This window comes from Ammospiza caudacuta, chromosome 20 (assembly GCF_027887145.1).
Source record: "Ammospiza caudacuta isolate bAmmCau1 chromosome 20, bAmmCau1.pri, whole genome shotgun sequence".
In the NCBI taxonomy this organism is placed as follows: Eukaryota; Metazoa; Chordata; class Aves; order Passeriformes; family Passerellidae; genus Ammospiza; species Ammospiza caudacuta.
Genome location: NC_080612.1, coordinates 9,193,679 through 9,217,767, shown reverse-complemented (window position 1 = coordinate 9,217,767; position 24,089 = coordinate 9,193,679). Strand labels below are relative to the sequence as shown.

At 43.8% G+C, this 24,089-nt stretch overlaps 2 protein-coding genes across 2 annotated transcripts in view; one reads left to right on the top strand and one right to left on the bottom strand.

Annotated features, from left to right (window-relative positions):
• NCOR1 (nuclear receptor corepressor 1) overlaps window positions 1–19,244 on the top strand; it is a 55,650-nt gene extending 36,406 nt beyond the window's left edge. Inside the window, exons 22-47 of the mRNA XM_058817585.1 lie at window positions 175–370; window positions 918–1,088; window positions 1,261–1,421; window positions 1,791–1,911; window positions 2,009–2,110; window positions 2,596–2,693; window positions 3,560–3,728; window positions 4,161–4,301; window positions 5,547–5,630; window positions 6,110–6,366; window positions 6,472–6,832; window positions 7,339–7,563; window positions 8,735–8,944; window positions 9,594–9,743; window positions 10,263–10,436; window positions 10,892–11,057; window positions 11,299–11,795; window positions 12,227–12,355; window positions 12,467–12,624; window positions 12,787–13,010; window positions 13,414–13,551; window positions 14,585–14,727; window positions 15,277–15,330; window positions 15,593–15,814; window positions 16,087–16,269; window positions 16,441–19,244. Of these exons, the coding sequence (XP_058673568.1) occupies window positions 175–370; window positions 918–1,088; window positions 1,261–1,421; window positions 1,791–1,911; window positions 2,009–2,110; window positions 2,596–2,693; window positions 3,560–3,728; window positions 4,161–4,301; window positions 5,547–5,630; window positions 6,110–6,366; window positions 6,472–6,832; window positions 7,339–7,563; window positions 8,735–8,944; window positions 9,594–9,743; window positions 10,263–10,436; window positions 10,892–11,057; window positions 11,299–11,795; window positions 12,227–12,355; window positions 12,467–12,624; window positions 12,787–13,010; window positions 13,414–13,551; window positions 14,585–14,727; window positions 15,277–15,330; window positions 15,593–15,814; window positions 16,087–16,269; window positions 16,441–16,628 (4,722 nt within the window). The 3' untranslated portion in view covers window positions 16,629–19,244. The remainder of the gene's footprint in view (window positions 1–174; window positions 371–917; window positions 1,089–1,260; window positions 1,422–1,790; window positions 1,912–2,008; window positions 2,111–2,595; window positions 2,694–3,559; window positions 3,729–4,160; window positions 4,302–5,546; window positions 5,631–6,109; window positions 6,367–6,471; window positions 6,833–7,338; window positions 7,564–8,734; window positions 8,945–9,593; window positions 9,744–10,262; window positions 10,437–10,891; window positions 11,058–11,298; window positions 11,796–12,226; window positions 12,356–12,466; window positions 12,625–12,786; window positions 13,011–13,413; window positions 13,552–14,584; window positions 14,728–15,276; window positions 15,331–15,592; window positions 15,815–16,086; window positions 16,270–16,440) is intronic.
• A 1,215-nt stretch (window positions 19,245–20,459) lies between these two features.
• TTC19 (tetratricopeptide repeat domain 19) lies at window positions 20,460–24,083 on the bottom strand. The gene is made up of 10 exons (XM_058817590.1): window positions 23,894–24,083; window positions 23,753–23,826; window positions 23,087–23,197; window positions 22,957–22,995; window positions 22,450–22,506; window positions 22,175–22,236; window positions 21,955–22,049; window positions 21,614–21,768; window positions 21,177–21,339; window positions 20,460–20,738 (listed from the first exon to the last, which is right to left on the bottom strand). Exons 1-10 carry the CDS (start codon window positions 24,081–24,083, stop codon window positions 20,605–20,607), a joined length of 1,080 nt encoding a protein of 359 aa, XP_058673573.1. The 3' UTR covers window positions 20,460–20,604.
• Between the last annotated feature and the right edge of the window lie 6 nt (window positions 24,084–24,089).

The following is a 24,089-nucleotide window of genomic DNA, read 5'->3' as shown; positions in this document are numbered from 1 at the left end:
TATCTAGTCAGGAAAAAAAATGTTAAACAAATGAAGAAAAATATGATTTGCTTTATTATTGTATTGTTCATGGGGAAAGTAGGTTAAGTAGCTTAAAACCAGGTGTGAACCTTTTGAAACACCCAGACTGCAGGGGTGAGGGTGTCCCTGGCATTGTCCCCTTGCTGTCCCCAGGTTTCCTGCAGCCCCTGCTCTGTCCCTGTGGGCACCCCAGTCAGTGGTTATGCCCTGTACCAGAGGCACATCAAGGCCATGCACGAGTCAGCCCTGCTGGAGGAGCAGCGGCAGCGCCAGGAGCAGCTGGACATGGAGTATCGGAGTGCTGTGAGCCCCTGTGGCACCTCCAAGAGCCCCAGTGTGGAGTGGGAAGGTTGGTGTTCCCTCAGCTGTGCTTTGTGTCTGTGTGTTACACTGCTGCCTTGTTGGAGAGTGGCAGTTTAGTGTGACAAGGAACTGATAATGAACTTGCTGGAAGGGACCTGCCCCCTATGCTGCACTTACTGTTGAACAGCTGCCTTGTTGCCCCTTTCTATAAAGGCAGAAAACTGGTTCTGTTTGGGTCAAACCCAGAAATGCGTTGTTCCTACAGAGAAAGATGGAGCATGAGGGTGAGAAGAGCAGATGATTCTCTTCTAGGGGAGGCCTTTCCAGAAGCTTAAGGTGTAGGTGGGAGAGTGCACTCCATGCAGTAAAACATTCATCTTAACTGTGCTCATACATGAACACTGAGCGCTGAAATAGGGCACAAAAGTTTGCTGGAACACAGTAATACTTCTTTTTAATCGCATTGTTTGTACCTGCTGGGTGTGTCTAACATTGGAGTAGTCCCTTCTTTAAAACTGTGCTGTGAATTGGACTTTTTGACTCCAGTTTCTAACCCAGGCTTTTTCTCGTTCTGATTACTTCACCCCTCCCAGGAAAACCAGTGGCCTATATGCCTTATGCTGAGGTCAAGAGAATAGAACAGGAAGCACAAGTGCAAAATGCAGCCACAAGGTCAGCATCACCCTACAGGTTATCTCCAAGAGAAGTCAATAAAGCCTCTCCCCAGCCTGAGATGAATGCAGCTCGCTACAGTGTCCCTCCAGGTAAAGATCTGGAGCACCAAATTATTCTCTAAACACTTTGAGTTAATAGAAGAAAGATAATTTTCTGTGTGTGTATGTGAATAGGTGCTCAGTGTTCCTCTAGCCCAGTGAGGCTGTACTGTGCTATTTCTGTTCACACTGCAGTGTTTAATGTACAATTTTTCCCCTCAAGTTCTCCAGCCAGCCCCTCACCAGGTGATAACCAATATTCCTGAAGGAGTTCGCCTGCCCACAACCAGACCCACCAGACCACCACCACCTCTCATTCCATCCTCCAAAACCAGTGTGCCATCAGAAAAACCTTCCTTCATCATGGGAGGCTCGATCTCACAAGTAAGAGAATTATTATTTGAAAATCTGTCTTGTGTCAATTTTTTTTGCCCTTTCTCCAATCTTCAGCTTTTTGTACTCATTTATGGAATCACAGCATTAACCCTTAAGACCTATCTGTACATATAATTCTAAAAGTCCAAAGGAGCTTTAGAAATGAAACATTTACCCACATTTAATGGCATGAATATCCAGTTTAGGTGATCTGCATCTCCAGACTACCAGTGACACTCCACTCCTGCTGTTGTGTGCTCTACAGTGAGGCACTGTAGCATTTCCAGATAGGATCACAGTAGTTTTAGCATTCTCCTTTAAAGAGAGATGTGACTCCTCATTCCAGAAACAAGAATTAACATCTATTTGTTGTTTCAGGGAACACCTGGCACTTATTTAACATCCCACAGTCAAGCTTCCTATGCCCAAGAAACTGCAAAGCCATCAGTGGGTTCAATATCCCTTGGGCTGCCAAGGCAGCAAGAGTCAGCCAAATCTGGTAAGGAAAGAAAAGCTGACATGTTTTATACAGACTATTTAATGATCCATAATTAAAGAAAATTTTAAAACCTCAACCTTTTTCTTCTCCTCAATAGCTTCTCTGCCCTATATCAAGCAAGAAGAATTCTCACCCAGAAGCCAGAATTCCCAGCCCGAGGGACTCCTAGTCAGGGCACAGCATGAAAGTGTGGTGAGAGGTAAAGAAAGTCACACAGATTAAAAAACTCTTGTCAGAGCCTGAGAAAACCAAGAGAATTAACTGCTGAAGTGTTATTTTAAAGTATTCTATGATTATATAAGAATCATAAGATTACAGGGTTAATTTGTTCCCTGTTTTCCAAGGCATGTGTATTTGTAGCTGGCTCCTCCTGTCTGCATGGCTCACTTCAAAATATTTGTTATGAGCCATGCCATTTTTGAAGTAAAACTGCTCACTATAGCAAATTCATCAAAAGAAAATAAATTAACTGCTGTGAGTTAATGCTGTAAAATACTTATGGTCTGTAAAAGGCTGTGTTAAAAGAGGAAATAGCCTAACTGCCTCATATGCCAGCTGTTAAATTGAAATTTCCCCTGTATTTTAATGTAAACTAACAGTTCTCAATAGAATTTTTGATTATTTCAAATTGAGTGGATATTTTTTTATTCTCTGATTTATCAGGATGTCTTTATTTCAAATCAGGTACCACAACAATACAGGAGGGGAGCATAACACGAGGAACTCCAACCAATAAAGTTTCAGTTGAGACCATTCCTTCTTTGAGAGGCTCCATAACTCAGGTATTTTACCTTTCACTGCTGGGAAGGCTGTAGCAAAACAGATCATCTTCAGACTATCACTGTGAATGTATTTGCATGTCTGAAAAAGTAAATTATTATCACAGGATAAGAACTGCCTTGGGAAAAGAACTTTCAATCCAATCAGATGTTCAAACCCCACTACTGCTGAAGTCAGCATTACCATGATTTCATCTTCATATATATGAGTTTTCAAATAAATAATACCAGAGCCTTTGATAAACCTAACTGAGGGCAACTTTCCTGAAAATTGCATCACACCTGAGTTCAAATATTCAAACCAAATGTAACCAATCTTGTGCAGATTCTATTTAAATCCAAGAAGGGAAATTCAGGCCTTTTGTCTTATTTCAAATGCTGTTGTTTTGGTTGGTTTGGCATCCCTTTGTAACCAGTCTTGTGTAGATTCTATTTAAATTCAAGAAGGGAAAATCAGGCCTTTTGTTCCTACCATTTTAAATGCTGCTGTTTTGGTTTGTTTGGCATCCCTTTGTACAAAGAACAATCTGCTTTGAGATGAGAGGAGGAGGTTTCATTGTTTGGACAGAAATAAAACCTAATGGCACCATGTGGTATATGTTATCCTCCCCCCAAATGGTATTTATAGGTTAAATGTTCTAGGTTGTAAATACACTGGTAATATTGTTTAACAAGATAACCTAAATACGAGTGAGATTATTTCTCCTAAGTGTCTATAATAGAGGCAGAAGTTTAAGCCGTACTTGATAAATTAGTTGGTATTATAGACCCAAGAATTTTTTTTGTTTTGTTGTGTTTCCCCTTCACTCCCCCTGTTCTGTGAAGCCTCAGAGGCTGTAAATTGATTGCTGTGCTGGCTTTGCTCTCAGGGTACCCCAGCTCTGGCCCAGCCCGGCATCGCCGCCGACGCGCTGCTCAAGGGAACCATCACCCGCCTGGCCACCGAGGACAGCAGCCCTGAGAAGTGCAGGGAGGAGGCCTCAGCCAAGGGCCATGTCATTTATGAAGGCAAAAGTGGGCATATTCTATCTTATGATGGTGAGTATTTGTGTATTCTACCTGATCAAAGTCAAGGTCTTCTTTGATAACCCACAGCTGAAGTGTTTCTACTTCCAAGCAGATGGGTGTTTAAAATACAGGTCAGCTATTCCTTTGCCATTTATTTCCTATCTGTCATTAAATTGTATTGTGAAAGGGTAAATAACCAGGTTTAAAATGACCTCCATTAAAATAAAAATAAATGTATCATGTAACGTTAAACTTCAATGAAATATTGATAAATGAGTAACTTAACAAGTACCTTTTTGACAAACTATAAAGTATCTTTCTAAGATTGGTATTTAATGTTATAATATTATATTGAAGATGTGTTGTTTAAATATTAATGACCTGTGGTCTCATTAATGTAATATTCATGTGTCCTTTTTTGTTGTCCACATTTCCTGACCACACTCTTGTATATTTTGCCAGCTATTAAAAATGTCCGTGAAGGAACAAGGAGTCCCAGAACTGCTCATGAAATTGGTTTAAAGAGAACCTATGATACAATGGAAGGAAATATAAAGCAGGGGATGTCTCTGAGGGAGTCTCCAGGGTCTGCACCACTGGAAGGTAAAAAAAGCTGCTTGCAAGATGTTTTATCTTTTATCCATTGATGCAAGAGCATTTAGAGTTTTCTTAGGGTGCAGACTAACAGGGAAGTTAAATTTAAATTACACTAATGACTAAATCCATGCAATAACATTGCAGTTAGAGCACTGCAGTTGGAAGCAGGACTGGAGTAGATCCCAGTTTTCTGTTTTATCACAGCTGCTGCTACTGCAGGTGGCATTTCCAGCTCTTAGCACATCTGACAGATGTCCCTGGCTCTGCACAATCCCAGTGGTCCTGTGGAGCTCAAACACTGGGTCACACCAGCACAGCCTCTGACACACCCATTAGTTAAATATTAATATCACACTGCCCCGACCTTTTGCATTCCTGCAAAAAACCTCTCTGAACTGCAGGATCCTGCTTCAGGGCATCCCTAGTGCTGTGGTGTTTTAATAAACTGTAATCAAACAGAGCCTGCAGAGGCCAAGGCAGGTCATTACATAACTTTGCTGATGTTTTGTAAAAATACAAACACAAGAAAATATTTCCTACCTCAACCATGGAGCCTGGCTCCTTAAACATTTTGTCCCGTTTTTTTGGATAGCCCTTGGAGACTATTTTGTGGACATGTCCATCCAATGGAACAAGGTGTATGTGAGGTTTGTAGGCTGCACACAGAAATTCAGTGTTGCCTCTAAGTTGCTGCTCTGATACTTCCATACTTTGTCTCATCAGTGACACATTTTCTGTCTTTGAACTGTGAAAAATTTTGAGTGTTTTAAGCGCTTTTAGATTCTTGCTGTAGGCGCGGTAAATTCATCTCTTCCCCAATGATTCAGTATGAACTTTGATAATTTGGAGCATGCTGAGACATATTTTGAAATTTTTTTCTCTTGGTTCCACTTCCTACCATGAACACCTTTCTTTCTAGGCAAGGAAAGTGGAGTGTGAGAAAAGCAGTGATTGCTTTTGAAACAAAGGTTAAGCTTAATTATAAAAAAACACCTCCTGTTTTCTAAATATGTTAAAACTTGCAACTATGCAATAGCACAAATACTTGAACTGAAAGATTATTTTTTTAGGGCAGGAGGTGTTTATAACATGTTGCTGCAATGCCTGGCATACTGAGGCCTGGCCCTCTGGGCACTGCCAGGGTACAGATATCATCTCTCATGTGTGAGAAGGAGGGGGTTTGTTGGTTTGGAGGTTGAATTTTTTTTAACACTTGTTTAATTCCCTAAATTATTTTCATTTTAATTTTAGGTTTAATCTGCCGAGCGCTGCCTCGGGGTAGCCCACACGCTGAACTAAAGGAGAGAACAGTCTTGTCTGGCTCTATAATGCAAGGTGAGATATTGCAGGCTAAGAAAGGGGAGCATTAATTAATCCTCAAAAATCTGGATTTCTGAACCTTAAAGTTCTTATTAACTGTGGGAGCCGTGTTAAAGGTGGAGCTTATTTTATGAAAAGTTTTCAGAGCATAAATCAGCAGCTTTTTGATATGCTGTGTTCAAAGCTAGTGTGTAAACATAGATTTTATTTCTTATTGGAAAATAGAGTTTTTAATATGAATACTTGGTAATCAGCACTTTTGAAGAAAAGAACACATTTATTTCTTTTGTTTCAGCACCTGAAATAACAGGAGGTTTTCTGTAGTTTATTTTTCAGTATTATTTTTGTGATGATTTTTTTAGACTTTGAGTATCTTACCACAGACTACAGCAAACCAAAGCTTCACTGTTATATATAATTAATTACTGTGCTTATGAAGAAAAAGACTTAGCAGCTATTATTACCATTCATGTGACCCTTTCTTTCTATAAAAGGCACACCAAGGGCAACAGCTGAAAGTTTTGAAGAAGGTTTGAAGTACCCCAAGCAGATCAAGAGGGAGTCACCTCCCATCAGGACATTTGAAGGAGCCATCACCAAGGGCAAGCCCTACGATGGGGTCACCACCATAAAGGAGATGGGTCGCTCCATCCACGAGATCCCCAGGCAGGACCTCCTAAGCCAAGAGAGTCGCAAGACTCCCGAAATGGTGCAGACAAGCAGGCCAATCATAGAAGGCTCCATATCTCAGGTAAATACAGAAGGAACTGTTACACTCACACAGGAGTCAATCAGCTCAGGCTGTGCGAGTTTTTTCCACTACATGACCTTAACCTGAACTTTTCCTCCTCTTCAGGGCACACCCATAAAATATGAAAGCAACTCTGGCCAGTCTGCCATCAAACACAATGTAAAATCTTTAATCACTGGACCGAGCAAGCTGCCCCGGGGAATGCCTCAGCTGGAAATGGTGCCAGAAAACGTGAAGGTGGTGGAGCGAGGAAAATACGAAGATGTGAAGACCGGGGATGCCGTGCGGTCCCGTCACACGTCCGTAGTCAGCTCTGGTCCCTCTGTTCTCAGGTCAACCCTTCATGAAACTCCCAAATCACAGCTGAGCCCTGGGATTTATGATGATACAAATGCTCGGAGGACACCTGTGAACTATCAGAGTCCCATGTCCAGGAGTTCACCCATGATGAATAGAGTTAGTGAGGGTATGTCATTCCTGTCCACAGTAAGACAAATGGTTTTATTATTTGATTGTTTTATTTACTCCATTCTTCTTTATTTTATTCTAGTGGCTTGTCTCAATTTGGAAGTTGGCTAGAATGAATTTTAGAAAGCTGTAAGCTGTTAATTGAAATAAGGAAATGAAAATCTGCCACAATAGAAGAGGGAAGTGGGAATGCAATTCTGTCTCAATTTGCATTTGATTATGGATCATATTGAAAATTGTACCTACAAGGATAATGTTTTAAGGGCAGAAGCTATTCCTGATTTTAAAATGTCTACATGAGGAAGATGCTTTAGTGAAGTGTAAACAATCTTAGTTTTAAAGTACAGTTCTTTCAGCAGAAGTGTTTTGTGATATAAAATATTCTCTGTGCTTTGTTGTATTGCAGTCATTAGAAATGTTCCTTGGGAGCCAATGTATTTTTACAGTTAAATTTTCAGTAGAGAAATAAGCATTTTATTAACTTGGGTTTTTCATTGCTTTTAGCTGGAGTATCTTCTGGGAAGTCAACAAATCATGAAAGGAAGAACACACTCACTCCAACACAGAGAGAGAGTGTGCCAGCAAAATCTCCAGTGCCAGGGGTTGATCCTGTAGTGGCTCACAGCCCTTTTGACCCTCACCACAGAGGAGCAACTCCTGAAGTCTACAGGGGTCACCTCCCTCCCCATTTAGATCCTGCTATGCCATTTCACAGGGCTCTGGATCCTGGTAAATACATTTGTGTTGGCTTTTTTTAGTTTTAGAAATACTGTGAGCTTTGATGCACAGAAAGGATACCTTTATAAGGCAGTTGTTAATGGCCAGATATCATTTATAAAGATGTATTTACTGCTATGATTTGATATCAGTCTAGTGGTGATTTAATATCTAACCAAGATACTTAAATTAGTATTGTATAATGTTGTAACTTCCCTTCAGAGCTGCCAACTTAACTTCTGTTTGGTTAAAAAGTTCACAGTATTTATAGAAAAGCATTTATGGAATGTATTAAAAGCCTTCAGGAAAGCTTTACAAAGAAGGATGTGGAAGAGGCTAGAGAATTAAAGTGCAATTCTGTATAATTATATATAGACTTATATATTCTATATAAATCCTCTGTTCAAGACTGATTATTTTCACTGAAGGATTATCAGGTGATATTAAATCCAGTGACTTCCTTTTAACCTATCCCTCAGATAACTTCTGTAAAGTATTTTCTAAGTTCTTTGGGTATTTCAGCCTTTTACATTTTCGGAATTTCAGGATTTACAGTTCTATTAAAGTCATCTCTCTAATCTGGATTGTTTAGCACTTTCAGTGTGCATGCAGTGCAGAAATTCAATAAAACACCAGTATTAAAATGCTATTTTCACTCATTTACCACCAACTAGAGAGACTTGATAGCACCTCTTATTGAAGCTTTACAAACACCTTGTGGTGGTGTTCACAGGGGTCTCAGGACAAGGGAAGAGATGAGAATCTTGATTCCATGTTTCAGAAGGCTGATTTATTATTTTATGATATATATTATATTAAAATTATATATTAAAACTATGCTAAAATAATAGAAGAAAGGATTTCATCAGAAGGCCAGCAAGGATAGAAAAGGAATGATAATAAAATCTTGTGACTGACCAGAGAGTCCAAGACAGCTGGACTGTAATTGGCCATTAATTAAAAACAACCATATGAGACCAATCACAGATGCACCTGTTGCATTCCACAGCAGCAGGTAATCAATGTTTACATTTCCTTTCTGAAGCCTCTCAGCCTCTCAGGAGAAAAGATCCCAATGAAAGGATTTTTCATAAAATATGTCCGTGACAACAGCTGAATGTTTTACTTAATCCAGAATCATCCTGCTTCCTAAATGCCTCTTTTTCCCTTCTTTCACCCTCAGCTGCTGCTGCTTACCTGTTCCAAAGGCAGCTGTCCCCCACGCCGGGGTACCCCAGCCAGTACCAGCTGTACGCCATGGAGAACACGCGCCAGACCATCCTCAACGACTACATCACCTCCCAGCAGATGCAAGTCAACCTCCGGCCCGATGTCACCAGGGGCTTGTCCCCCAGGGAGCAAACTCTGGCACTGCCTTATGCAGGAGCACGAGGTGGGCCTGCCTCTCTTTCTGTAATCCTCTCAAAAGTGTGTTTTGGCTGTGCCAGCTGTGGTTTGGATGCACTGATTCAAGGCTGTGTGGATAAATGTGTGTGTGATCTTGGATGTCTCACAGCTCATTTGGAAACTGCCTTTTGTGGAAAGGAAAACCACCTCTATAATCAATATTTTTAAGGAGAAGTCTCTGAGAGTTACTGGTGTTCAAGAGACAGGTTGTTTTCTGCTTGTTTAAATTGGTGATTGGAACCATATTTAGCTCACCATCAAACCTCAGAAAAGAAAATGATATCAAAATGATAACTTCTTCAAAAAGAATATAAAAGCAACAACCAGAAGTGTAATGTTTGTGATAATGTTGATTGTTTTATTTTTTGGGTAATACCCAAAATTGCTAAAAGATGGGATTATTGAATAGAAGTGGAGTGCATTTTTTCAAAGGGCAATTAAAGGGAGTGCTACAAATGCAGTTTCTGATATTTTATGTTCCTAAATTGCTGATTGGCAGATGTAAGAGAGTATAAGCAGCTAGAATATAGCTCTACACTTGCCTTATTCTTGTATTTTCTCCACCAAACATTCATTGCTGACTGTGTAGACCATGTCCTGGAGTGGCCATTCTCATGTGTGTCATCTCCTGACAGGAATCATTGACCTGAACAATATGGCCCCCACTATCTTAGTGCCTCATCCTGGAGGAACCAGCACCCCACCCATGGAGAGAATCACATATATCCCCGGCACCCAGCTTACCTTCCCTCCCAGGCCTTACAACCCTGCTTCTCTGTCACCAGGTAAGAGCTCTCATGGCTTGGTGATGGCTTTCATTGTCTGACATGTTGAGGGAATTGACCATCTTTATTCACCTTTCATTAATGCCATCTTTTGATGTTTTCTCAGGAGATGCTTTTTGTATGCACCTCTCACTTGGATAGCAAAGGGGTTTTGATGATATCCTGTGTAGTTACAGTAGAAGCACTGTCAAATTCTGAATTTGCCTCATTCTGTCAGGTCTTTATTTGTAGTAATTTGATTATAATTCACTAACCCCGCTTTACATCTGTTGAAGGGTAGAATTGGGGTCTAGAAGCTCTAACTTTATAGAACCACTTAAGTAAAAGGCTTTGGAGCCTTCCACTGTCACTGTTAAGCCTTGATCTTCCTAAATAAGTGAATAGTCTTGAGTGGAATTAAAATGTATTTGGGAAATTTTGCTGTAAGTGTATGGCAAAATATATAGGCAAGTGTTTACATCGCATGCTTCACTTAAGTAAATTTTTTTGCTCCTTCATTTTACCTTGTGGACCTTCCAGGACATCCCACACACCTGGCAGCTTCTGCAGCTGCAAATGCTGAAAGGGAACGGGAAAGGGAGAGGGAGAAGGAGCGGGAAAGGGAGAGGGAACGTGAACGAGAGCGGGAAAGAGAACGGGAACGAGAGAGGGAGAGAATCACCTCAGTCCCTGCTGAACTTTATCTCCGACCAGGTGAGGGCACATGGACACACTTGGATCACTTGTCTTGTACACTGTAACTGCTCATTTTCTGCAGTCACTGTTAGTAAATACCATTTACAGTGTGCTTTTACTCTGCACTTTAGGCAGGTTCCTGTTGCCCAGCAGTTCTGGTCATAATTGCAACTTCTGCAACTTTCTCTCAAAGCAATGTAGCACCCAAAGAGGAGTGAATCCTCATTGTCACTGGCACAGCTTGTATGTCATTTAGAGCACTGTGAACAGATTTAAATCTCATCCAGAGTGGTGGAGACAGCTGGGAAGGGATGTGGAGGAGGCAGCATTGATACATAGTCCTGCATTGTTATAAGAGTATCCAGAGTGGTGGAGACAGCTGGGAAGGGATGTGGGAACATTGATTCACAGTGCTACACTGTTGTAAGAGTAATAATTTCTTTTGGTTTGTTCCCCTCCACTCTGTCCTGCAGGTGCAGAGCAGCCTGGCAGACCCGGCAGCCACGGATACGTCCGGTCCCCATCCCCCTCTGTGAGAAGCCAGGAAAACATTCTGCAGCAAAGGCCAAGTATATTCCAAGGAACCAATGGGACAAGTGTAATCACACCTTTGGATCCTGCTGCTCAGCTACGTATCATGTATGTGTTAGAAGTTAATGTGGCACAGATATATATTCTAATATTTCAGCTTATTAAAAAGTGCGTTTAGGCTTAAGGATATTTCACTATATGAAATATAGTGGATTATTTGATATATCAAAGCATTTTCATCAGTGCATTTTGGGTAGAAATTAGTGTCAGAAAAGCTTTGCTTTATTGTGTTCATGGCTCTAGTTCTTTCCATGTGATGTAATTGAGGCTATTCAATGTTTGGCCACAGGCAGCTCACCCCTGGCGCTCCCTCTATCACTCAAGGCTTGCCAGCTTCCCGTTACAACACTGCTGCTGATGCCCTGGCAGCCCTCGTGGATGCTGCAGCCTCTGCTCCTCAGATGGAAGTTGCCAAAGCAAAGGAGAGCAAGCACGAAGGAACCAGGATAGAAGAGAACATGGGCCGCAGGTCAGCTGTGGTGACTGACCAGCAGCAGATGGAGCAGAAGACCCTGGAGGTAGAAAAGAGGCCTGTGCAGTGCCCCTATACATCTGCCAATTACTCTGGTGGCAAGTCCCAGGGACAGACTTCATCAGTAGTCTATTCAGAGGCTGGTAAAGAGAAAGGACCTCCTCCTAAATCCAGGTACGAGGAAGAGCTGAGAACTCGAGGAAAGACCACAATTACTGCTGCTAACTTCATAGATGTGATCATCACTCGCCAGATTGCTTCAGACAAGGATGCTCGAGATAGGGGCTCTCAAAGTTCAGATTCTTCCAGTAGTTGTACGTATCTTAGTCACTCTCTACTTCTTTGCTGTCTGTCTTAGCCTTTAGGGAAATGATGTGAAATGATTCAGATGTTTAATGATAAAATATTCAGCTCTGCAAAGCAGAAACACTTGATAGACAAATACAGTTATTGCATATAGTTACTCTTGCAAAATCAGAGTTGTTTGCTTTATTCAGATTCCATGCTACAGCAGGAATGCAGGATCATAAGAGTAACATTTTCAGAATTCAGGAAACTGAAAATTACTTTGTTTATGTTGGAACACTGTTTCATGGAAGTATTTGTATCACCATGGTATTGTGAGAAGGCAACAGTGTTTTGACTTTCATTCACTGATGCCATTTTACTGGTGTTGCTAAGTATAGACAACAAAAATTTTCTGTTGTATTTACATCTTATTCCACAACCTTTGCTTGATATTCAGTGTCCTCACACCGGTATGAAGCTCCTGGAGATGCCATTGAGGTGATCAGCCCTGCAAATTCACCTGTACCTGCTCAAGAAAAGCTGCAGCCCTATCAACAAGAGACACCCAAACCAAGCCAGGCAGAGAGTAAGTTCATCTACATATGGAAATATTCTCACAGTCACCTTTCTTAGATTTGTAAGCACAGAAGTTTCAAGCCTTGAAGCTTAACAGAGTGACCTTTTCTGTTTCAAGCAGCTGACCCCAACAGGCCGTACGAGGGCCCCATTCACCGCTACAGGACACAGCAGGAGCCCCCCTCACCCCAGCAACCTCCACCTCCCTCTTCCCAGGCTGAGGGGATGGCACACGTGCCCAGGACCCATCGGCTCATCACCCTTGCTGATCACATCTGTGTAGGTTTTATAATTATGGCTTTTATTTGGGAGTATTACAAAACATTGTATCTGAATTTATTACCTCATTTGTTGCCATTAGGCTTGTCTAGTTCATGAATACCTACACTGTGGCCAGTGCCTAATCAAAATATCTTTTCTATTTCTTTTGGTGACATCCAGCAAATTATCACACAAGACTTTGCTAGAAACCAAGCAGCTTCTCAGGCCTCTTTGCAGCCTCCCACCACTACATTCCAGAATTCCAGCCCTGCTCCAACTCCTGCTTCTGGCCGGGCAAAGACCTCGAGCCGCTACAGCCCCGAGGCGCAGCCACAGCCCGTGCACCACCAGCGGCCAGGGGCCAGAGTGTCCCCTGAGAACCTCTCTGACAAGGCCAGGGGAAGGTAATCCAGGGATTCAGTCTAACTGCAAATGTAATTGATGCCCAGATATGATATAGTGCAGTAATCTTGGTGGAGATTGGAAGTAAAGGTGCCTTTTGATCTTATTTTTAGGCAAAGTCTGTCTCCTACTCTTTCACCAATTGCTTGGCTCCATAACATAATTTATAGCTGTTTTCCCTTTGCTACTTCTCCTAATATCCAGTCTTTAGACAGCTGAAAAGATGTAATAACTTAAAACATCCAGAGTTGTTATGGACAATGCATTGTCATCTTTTTAAGCTCACTAAAGCATGTAACATGTAACTACACTTAAGCAGTTTTGTAGGAACTGTAAAATTACATGAGTTAACTACTGCTGTACATGCATTGAGAGTAATTATCTGTCTCTGAATCGTGGATGTAGGCCTGGAAAATCTCCAGAGAGGAGTCATGTCCCCTCAGAGCCCTACGAGCCAATCTCGCCACCTCAGGTCCCGGTTGTACATGAGAAACAGGAAAATGTTCTTTTGCTTTCCCAAAGAACTGAGCCTACTGAACAGAGGTAGGTGTAAAACTGACTTTTAAAGACATAATTCTGAATATTTGTGCTGCAAACTGTGCCTTTATTAAAGAGCAATTCAACTGACCTTCCTCTGGTGCCACAGGCAAGTTGTTAATCACTGTCAATCCTTCTGCACTAACATCCAAAACTTGCAATTTGGGAAGTGCTTTGGGAAGGCTGAGGGAAAGGTCACATGTTGGTGCTCTGTCTTAAGTTTCTTGGTGCAAGCAGAGTGTTCTGTGTCACATCTGAGAGAATGTTAGAGTGAAACTCCTCGTGGTTGCCAGTTCTGTAAAACTGAAGTGAGTTTTGAGAAAGGTTTTTATTAAATCATTCACTCTTTTCCTACCTGGTTGGATTCCTGGTTACTGTCCTGGTGGAGAGGGGAGGAACCACTTGAAATATCACTAAGCTAAGGAGATTCCAGGAGGAGTGAAGTGGGGTGTCCATGCATGGGGCAGCCCTGTCCCAGTCTGTCAGATCTGCACCCCAAAATTGCACAGAACCTTCACAGGGTTCCTGGCAGTGCTGGTGTCTGCAAACGTGTGGGAGATGCACACTGGAGTGGGAGCTCCTGTATCTGCCCTGCTGAGCAAGGAAGAGCACACCAAAGTACTTAAACCAAAGATTTAAGCCTCATGCTGATAAAACTGATTCTAATTTCCATGGGGTTTTTCAACTGTGCAGTTGCTGCAGGGCTGTCACGGTCCATGATGGATGTTAGGTAGATGCAAAGGGATTTTCAGAAGCATGGCTGGGGATATTGCACATTTTAGAAATGTAAGGATCTTGGGCTAGGAGATCTAGATTATTTTTTTCTTCATTTTTAGATTATTTTTTAATTTACGTACGCGTTGTTTGGTTTTTTAATTGAAGCTTATTTGTCAGATTGCTGCTGCTTAAGCAAACTCAGTTATTATTGAGCGCCCCAGTGTTCATATGACTGTTGGTGATTTCTGCCTGAGTACTTTGGGGAAGATTTAAATGTGCATCTTACAAGTTCTGTCTCTTTGACACGTGTTGGTCTTGGCAGGACTGACTCTCGCTCTCCAGGCAGTATCAGTTACCTGCCTTCGTTTTTCACCAAACTTGAGAACACTTCACCAATGGTAAAATCCAAGAAACAGGAGATATTTCGAAAGCTGAACTCATCTGGTGGAGGTGACTCTGACATGGGTATGCAGGACTTGCCTTTTCACTCAATTTTTCCAGCTTAAGCTTCATGTGACTTTCACCTGCAGATGTCCTGACCTGAATATGATCAAATTATACAAATTAATAGAAATCTATTAATATAAAACACATATAATAATTTATGACCATAGAACTAGAAGGCTGGATTTTTTTTATATACTGTTGTATGTAGGACTGTCACATCATTTTAACACTTAATTTAAGAGGTTGAAAACCACATAATTAATGAGAGAGTTGTTAAAACATGACATTATTCTAACTAACTGTGTCTGTAATTTGCTTTGTATCAATTCCTACACATTTTCCTATTTGGAAAGGTGTCTTGAAATGAAATAGTTTGTGTTTTCTTGGCCCTTATGATTATGTCTTTTAAACAGCATTTTAATATAATTCCAGTAATGAACACTGACATTATGCAATATGATACTAGAACTATATTTTTGCTTTTTTTTTGTGCAGTAGGGCTACTGCTGATCACTTAGTGATCATCACTACTGAAAAATTCAGTGAAATGTTTTGTTTTAATTGCAGCAACTGCTCAGCCAGGGACTGAAATATTCAATTTGCCAGCAGTCACTACCTCAGGTAAGTTCGTCAATAAAAGAAACAACATATGTTCCAGAAAAATGTCATGTCTTTAATACCTTAATTTATACTCTTTGGGGAGTTCAGTAAAAGAGGAAAATGGTGCAAATTTAAAAGCTAATATTCTACATGAAAACTTATTTCCTGCACCATAAGGAAAAGCAAAATGGCCAAATCTTTCCCCACACCCCTTTGTAATTTCTCCGAGATACACTTTCTGCCTCCATTCCCACTTTTCCCTGTGTTTTTTCTTCTCTCCCAGGTGCAGTCAGTTCTAGGGGTCACTCCTTTGCAGATCCTGCCAGTAATCTGGGTCTGGAGGACATTATTAGGAAAGCACTGATGGGGAACTTTGATGACAAGAGTGAGGAGCACGGGGTTGTCATGTCCCAGCCTCTCGCCGTGGCCCCGGGCAGCTCCGGCGCCGCGGTGCCGGCGACTAACGAGACACGGAGGGAAGAAGCCAATCCATCTCCAAATTCAGGTATTGCAGCTCCCAAACATCCCAGGGCCTTAAAGAAAATAAATAAATCAAGGGTTTGAATAACGTGGGATCACTGAAAATCACTGTCTTTCCTCTGTAACTGGCAGAGGTGGTGTTTGCATTTATCATCCTGGCTTTTCCAACAACACTGATGGAACAGGAAAAGAAGAACAGGGTGTATTGGATACCTAAAACTTCTCAGTGCTACTTGATCATTTCTAGAAACAAACCACTAAAATGTGGTTGGTGAAATCTGTCCCTTGTGTTGCCAGGTGGGGCAGTCAGCAAGCAGAAGCTCATCGGCAAGTCAAACAGTAGGAAGTCAAAGTCTCCAATTCCTGGGCAGGGATATTTGGGAACTGAAAGACCTTCTTCTGTCTCATCTGTACATTCAGAAGGGGACTACCACAGACAGACTCCAGTGTGGGCCTGGGAAGACAGGCCTTCATCAACAGGTGAGGAAGGGGCTTCTTTCAGAGGTGTTTGCAGTCTCAGATGTTGTACTGGATATTGGCCAGAAGCTCCCAGCATTGGGGCTTTTCTGCAGTGGATTTTCTGCTAATTGTCACAACCCAGGCCAACATCAGATCTCTCAGAACAGCTCATGTTTTTGCCTTCTGATGCAGGTTCCACCCAGTTTCCATACAACCCTCTGACCATGAGGATGCTGAGCAGCACCCCCCCGACCTCCATCGCCTGTGCCCCCCCGTCCATGAGCCAAGCAACCACTCACCCACAGAACAGGATCTGGGAGCGAGAGCCTGCACCACTGCTTTCAGCACAATATGAGACTCTGTCTGACAGTGATGACTGAACTATGCAGATTATTTTTTTTTTTAATTTGCGGGTCAAAAAAAAGAAATCTATTTTTGACTTGTGCCCACAGAGACTTTCCAAGAGAGCAAGGGCCACACAATGAAGAATTGCTGGAGAGTCCGTGAAATGCCTTCTGCACAGGCTGTGTGTGTTGGAGGATTGTGGTCGAGAAGGTTGACTTAGTAAAGATAAATATGTAAAGAGTTTTTAAAAATGTGGACTATTCCTGCTCTACATCTATTTGTAAAGAAAACCATAATGTCTTTTAAATCATTCTTCTGTAAATAGAGAGTACTTTTTGCAGTGTTTTTTCCCTTGCTATAGTATCTGGTGTACTTATGTTCAAATCATTGCCTAAACTTTGGGGGTCATTTTGTAATTTTTTTTAAGCATTTTCTCCAGTGTAGAATACTCTTCATAACCCTAGCCTCCCTTTCAGCCTAACCTAACCAGAACCCCAATCTCCCAACCATCATTGCCCATTTAATGCCGTGCCACTTCCTGCAGGCATTGTGCTTTTATATAATTTTTTCATGCCTAGACACACTTTCTCAGTGGTGTTCAAGCTCTTGTGAAAATGTTGATTTTTAAGACTGACCCCTTAGTGAATTCTGTACATTAACATAACTCCAGTTCGCTGGAATAAGATGATATATTTCTTTGGAATTTGAAATTCTGCCACATTGTAAATTTTTGGTGCAGTTGGTTTTATTTAGCAACACTGCAGAAATATTATTGCATGGGTATGTTATGGTTCATTTTTAAAAGGTTAAAGAAACAAAAAAAGAACAGCTTCTGGAGGCATACCTCACTGTTATGCACACTGGGAATTTTAACTGTGCCCTAAAAGCCTATTCTTAGTGTTCTCTGTTTCTGCATTGTATGCAGTCAAAACAGGCTACTAAATTTTACTGTCATATTTAACCACAGCAAATGGCTTTTCTGAACAGAGGCTCTGGGTGGGTTGATAAATCCTTTAAGAAGAAAAAGCTCCACATCCCAAGTTTAAATAAAACAAAGTGCTTTTATAGAATAATTGAGCAACACACGAGTCAACTACTTGGCTTCTGTTACAACCAGTTTGAAATAGGTACTGTGATTTTTTTCCTTCCTCCAATCTGGTTTTAAAATCTTTATGTAATAATTATTTTGAAGTTTGCGTCCCAGTCCCTGTCCCTCTAAGCAAGCCTTTGGTGGAAGTCCTTACAAATGCTTGGCTTAACTCCTGAAGTGTGCAATACTTGTTAGGGTGATTTTTATTTTTAAATTGTATATGGTACTAGGAGAGTCTCCTGAATCATTCATCTATCAATGCTTGCTATGATGTGCTTGTAGCTCATGTACACATCCATCCATCTGGGCAGTGATGGCACAGGCTGTCCTGACATCCATCTCCAAAAGCATCTTCATTTTATGCTGCACTGACCTCAGGAAGTGAATTCAAATCTTCTGGGGTAGAAGGACTGATTCACAGATAGCACTGAGCTGGGGGGTGGCGTGGTCTGTCAGATTCCAAACTGCTTTTGCATCTCATTCATCAACAGGGTCTTTGCCTTGGAGTTATTTCCAGTGAGAAATATTTTGGGATTTGCTGTATTTGTGATGCGTTGTATGGAAGGTGTAATGCAGTGTGTAACCTCGAGTCCTGTGAGCTCTGCAGCCCAGGGACTGCCATGGTCCACTTACAAACAGGAAGAAGCACAGAACTATTTATCAATAGCAAATTTATTTTCAGTCCTTTAAGGAAAGCCTTTTTGCCCCAAGTGTGGGAAACAAAATTCCAAAGGAACTCATTTGGAAACTTGACACTGTTGAAAATACAGAACTATTTTGCTACTTTTTGTAAACACTGCATCATAATAGATCCGTTGGCAGTCTTAAATCTCCTTGCAGTCTTTCTCTGAGAAAGATTTCTCTCATCCTCCCTTCCTTTACCCTTCTGGCTTGAAGCAGTGAAGTTTTCATCCTGTTTGTAGACCTGTGCTCTTATTTTAACTTTCTTTTTTGGTTCCCACAGCAACATATACTGGAAAATGATCTGCCCTTTTTGTAGATTTAAATTTGGAGTGGAGAGTTAAGTTCCATTCTTAAACTCACTTGTTCTCACTTTCTTAGTGTAACAAATACAATGTGAAAGAGGCATGTACAGACAAATGTCTTTGCTACCTGTACAGTAAGTATAGCATGTTCATTGCAAAGCTTCATGTTACTGCTGCAGCAGCAGCAAGATATCCAAAGTAGGATAGTCACAATCTCCTAAGATACAGTTTGAGTGGCATTTGCACATAAAATGTTGCTGCTTTTTATTTGTTTGTTATCCGAGTTTTAACTTCTCCAGTGTAAAAACCTCTCCAGAGCCTAAGTTAGGGTTTACCACAATTCCAGTAATCTTCAAGTATGGAATTACATCTGCCCTGTTTCAGACAGGAAGGTGTTTGTAAGTCATGTTTACAAAGTGTAGTTTACTACAAATTTTTACCTGATTTCTGATCAGCGCTTTCACAATGCTTTCATCTTGATATGGTTCGTGATTCTGATATGAAATCATTTAAGACTTGAAAAACCCATGCATCATAATTTCCACACAATGTCTTCACTAGACAGTGACTTCTGGATTCAGACCAATCAATAAAGGGGATCAGTTCTCCACTTGCTTTTCCTGTGTCTCCCTTTGTTTTGCAGCAACAGGCAAGAGCCTGCTCCCAGGGTGCTGCAGGTGACACTGCTGCCCTCCAAGCTCTGCTGCTTCAAACCCCAAACCCAGCACTTGAGAGAAGGTTGGCTCTAATGTGCCAGAGCCTTTCTGTCAGTACAGCCCTGTTTTTATTTCCTAGCTTGCTGAGAACAAGTATGTATGTGACTGAAGTTTTCCAGTTTCCATGAACTTCTGCTCTAGAAAACCTGTGTGCCTCCTCCTCTTAGCTCAGAGTTCAGAGGTGAAGCTGCTACTGTAAGTAAATTAATAATGATGTAATTACATTGAGGGTTGTACCAACCAGCGGCAGTTCTGACAGCTGAGAGGTTAAAATAGTGACAGAATTAGTTCTACTATCCTAACTAAATAAGGATTTGGTAATTTCTGGTTTAATTATCTTCTTTTTTTAACATCAGGCTTCCTGGCAGGGCAGGACTGAGAAATTCTGTTATCTAAAGCAGCTGTTGATGCTTGATTCACATGAAGGCAGTAGCTGACAAAGCTGGGTTTGTACACAGCATCTTTTCCAACAGGAAGCCTCAGCATTCAAGCACTGACCTATCCAAGGGAGAAGACAACTCTGGCACTCCATGTGCTCTGCACTGCAGCCAAGTGTTTTATTTCTGACAGCAGCTCTGTGTGCTAACAGCCTCACCCCTCCTCTGAGAGGACAACTTCTATCTTTGGATAAAAGAAGAAATGAAAAGAAATTAAGAAATTTGTTGATCTTCAGGCAAGCTGTTGGCCCAGGACAAGGAGCTGCAGCTGTTACAGGACAGGTACAGCCTGGGAGATGCTCTGCTGCAGTTCAAACACACTGAACTGCAGCACTGATAAAAGTACAGCCCCTGCTGTGCTGTGCAACATGTAAAGAGTGAGACAATTCCTTCCTTGCAACATGTAAATTGTGAGACAATTGTTGATCAATGTTCCTTTTCCAGACTTGCTCCAGGACAGCCATGTTTTGAACCTGAACACTTGTGTGGGCAGGCAGGAGTAGCAAACTGACTCTAACACAGTGTTAATACCAGACCAAACTTGCACTTAGGCAGCCAAAATTAAATCACTTAGCACAGCAGGTCAGTCAAACCACAGACTACACCACAAATTCACACAGTTAAGATTTCACACCTTTATTTTGGGCTGTTAGGCAGTGGCAGCCCTTCCTCTTACACATTGCTTTTTCTCTGGAGAATTGCACCAAGCTGCTCCCAGGCTGCCTGTGCTGAGCAACCCTCGCTGCCTTCAGTCACCTCAAGCTTGGACTCTGTGCCCAAACTTATTTGGACCCCTTTCTCCTCTTGGCCAGCTCAGCTAGTTCCTCCTGGATATGCTGGACAGAAGCAGCATCTCCCTTCTCCTGTGCCTGCTTGAGAGCTTCTTTGTACAGTTGTTTTGCTTGCAGGAAATCTTCTGTAGCAAGAGGGAAAAGAGGCTTGGCTACCCAGTTCCATCACCCATTTTCAGAGCCCCCTCCTCATGCAGATCACATGCAAAGGACAAGGACTACTGGGAACACATCAAGATCTAGGGAGGCTCAGAAAACATCCTGCAGATTGCCAACTCTGAGAGCTGGAGAGCAGCAGTGATGATCGGATATGATTCTGCTTAAACTGTCACAGAAACAAATCTCATGCATGTCTTCTGTCCTTTTGGAAAAGTTACTGGACACAAAGGACATGGGAAACAAGATGTCCTGGCAACCTTTTGGGTCAGTTTATGAAGTCAGACCTACTGTTTAAACCAAAACTAACTACCCCAAACCAGCACTGTAGCTCAGCCCTACAACACAGATCCAGATCTCTGCAGCCAGCACCAGCTCAGTGCCAGGCTGGGTGTGTATGCACTGACCTTTGTGCATGAGGATTGCTGCCAGGTTGCTGAGCACCATGTGCTCCTCGGGGTGCTGTGTGTCCCGTGCCAGCTGAGCTGCCCTCCTGCTGAGGGCCAGAGCCTCCTCGTAGCATCCCTGAGCGTCCAGCACCGTGGCCAGGTCACTCAGCAGCACCACACTCTGCACCAGGAGGGAAAAGGGAAGCTTGTGGAGCACTCTGGGCAGCACAAGCACCACATTCATCCCCTGCCACACCAGTTAAAGAAGTATCTCCCAGAGAAGCGTTCAGTAAGGAAGTGTCCTGTTATTTCCGTATTTGCAGGCTCGTCCTTCCTGGCAGGAAAACAGCCTCAGGTAGTGCTGATGTCTGATGGCAGCAGAGCTGCTCCAAGGCTGCCTCATTCCCTCCAGATCAGCCTTTCCTTCCCTGGAGCCCTACTGCTGTACAAATCACCTGTGGATGAGTCTCTCCCTGAACATCACTGGATATCTGCAGAGCCTTCTCATACATTTTCTGTGCTGCTGAGAGCTTGTTGATGTTCAGGAGGTAGCGGCCGTAGGAGTCCAGGCTCATCCCAAGCAGGAGCTGGGTGTTGGCCTTTTCTTCAGCTGCAAACAGAGAGGAGTGAGGTGAGCACTGCCTCAGGATCCAGCATCCATCCTGCCACAGCAGAAACTCAGGCAGTGGGAAGAGAATGGATTGACATGAAGATGGTGCTTAGGAATACAGAAACAACGTCAAGGACAGGGAAATGGAGAAAATATGAGAAACCTTTGGCAGACAAGGCTGCCCACCTGATAAGACATCCTCAGGCAAGTCCTTCTGCTTGGCAATCTTCTCCTCTAAGGTCAGGATGCAGAACTGGTAGCCAGCTACAGCTAATTTGTGCCTGCAAAGTGCAAAGCAAAGCTCCTATTCTTGAAGGATCCCTCATTGAAAATCCTCTGCTTGGCCACCCCACCAGCCCTGCAAGGCTGAGGTGAAGGCAGGTGACACCTGCAGCTGGGAACTCACTGTTTCTGAGCAGCGTAGATACTGGCCAGCTTGAGGGACACCTCAAGGACCGCGTTGTCATCCTGCCAGGAGGACACACAATGCAACTGTTACTCTTCTTGTACCTCCTCAAGAGAAACATTACTTTGTCAGAGAGTTTAGACCTTAAAAATCCCCATCTTGTTGCCTCCAGTGCTAGCATCCATGAAACATTGCCAATTTCCAGTAAGAGGCATTACAGCACAAGAAATAAGGTAAAGAGAAGGGCACCACTGGGAGCCTGTCTCAAAACATACCTCCTTTGTGTCCCCTGCAAGCATGTAGCTCATCGTTGCTTTGTAGAGCTTTTCTGCCTGCAACAAGAGTTTTGAAGAGGATACTTAGAAATTGTGGCATTTAAAACAATACAGAGGCAAACTACATAGAGGGACCTGGCTCAAACTTGTTGCATTTACACTACACCAAGAGCAGTTTGGAGAGAAAGGCTGAGCAGAGCCCAAGTGGGACTGAACCAGTGGCTCCTTTCAGTTTCAACTGCAGTGCTGAACTGTAGCATTTCACAGAAAGAAGCATTCCTTCTCCTGCACACCATGTTGGAGCTCAACATTTACCTGTGAGAGCATCTTTCTTAACCTGCTGTGCTCATGGGACAGCAGTCCTGAGTTAGATCACTCTGATTTGCACTGGGACATCTCTGCCCCACAGCTCCGAGTCTGCAGCTTGTGCCAGCACCCCACACCTTTGACATCATGGACAAGATGTCAACATCTAAAAATTCATTGGGAAAACCCAGAGTTGCTCACATTGTCCAGCTGTCCCTGCATGTAGGCCACGTTCCCCATCTGGAAAAGACAGACAACGCTCAAGCTCTACCGAGGCGACGCGGACGAGCCTCAGCCGCTTTTCCTTCTGTGCCCCGAGCCCAGCTCTCACCATGCTGTACGTGTAGATGATGGCCTGCCTGTTCTCCTGCTGGTGTGCCCGCCGCAGGGCCTGGTGCAGGAGCTGCTCGGCCTCTGCCAGCTCCCCCTTCATGGTGCTGAGCTGCGGGGGCAGCGGGATCGGTCAGTGCCGGGCAGTGCCGGCAGAGCCCAAGTGCCCGCAGCGCCCACACAGCGCCTGCACAGCGTCTGTAGAGTCCGCACAGCGCCCGCAGCGCCGACAGTGCCCGCAGCGCCCGCACAGCGTCTATAGAGTCTGCACAGCGCCCGCAGAGCCGACAGTGCCCGCACAGTGCCCGTAGAGCCCGCACAGCTCCGGCAGTGCCCGCAGCGCCCGCAGAGTGCCCACACAGCGCCCGTAGAGCCCGCACAGGGCCCGCAGAGTGCCCGCACAGCGCCCGTAGAGCCCGCACAGCGCCCGCAGAGTGCCCGCACACTGCCCGCAGAGCCCGCACAGTGCCCGCAGAGCCCGCACAGCGCCCGCAGAGTCCGCACAGCGCCCGCAGAGTCCGCACAGTGCCCGCAGAGCCCGCACAGCGCCCGTAGAGCCCGCACAGTGCCCGCAGAGCCCGCACAGTGCCCGCAGAGCCCGCACAGTGCCCGCACATTGCCCGCAGAGCCCGCAGCACTGGCAGTGCCCGCAGCGCCCGCGCCTCACCTTGGCTCTCTTCAGCAGCAGGATGATGGCATCCTCGCCGTCCTCCTCGGCGTCCCGAGGGAACAGGGAGAGCCCTGCGGGGACAGCGCGGTGGGTGCCCGGTGCCGGTTCCGCGCCGCCCGTGCCCGCCGCCCAGCTCACCTCCCAGGAAGGCCAGCGCAGCGCCGGCGGGCCGTGCCCATCGCGGCCGCGCCCGCCCCGCGGTGCCGGTGCCGCTGTCCCCGCGGTGTCCCCGGTGTGCCGCTGTCCAGGCGGGCCGGGGCAGGGCGGGGCGGCGCCGGGGGCACAACCGAGACAGCGCCCGCGGCAGCGCGCCCGCCACCGCCGCCATCCCCTG

Coding starts and splice junctions, on each gene's coding strand:
- TTC19 (XM_058817590.1), bottom strand. CDS start 24,083: ATGGCGGCGGTGGCGGGCGCGCTGCCGCGGGCGCTGTCTCGGTTGTGC. Junction 22,050..22,174: donor ATCTACGCTGCTCAGAAACA/GTGAGTTCCCAG, acceptor TGCACTTTGCAG/GCACAAATTAGCTGTAGCTG. Junction 20,739..21,176: donor AGCAATCCTCATGCACAAAG/GTCAGTGCATAC, acceptor CTCTTGCTACAG/AAGATTTCCTGCAAGCAAAA.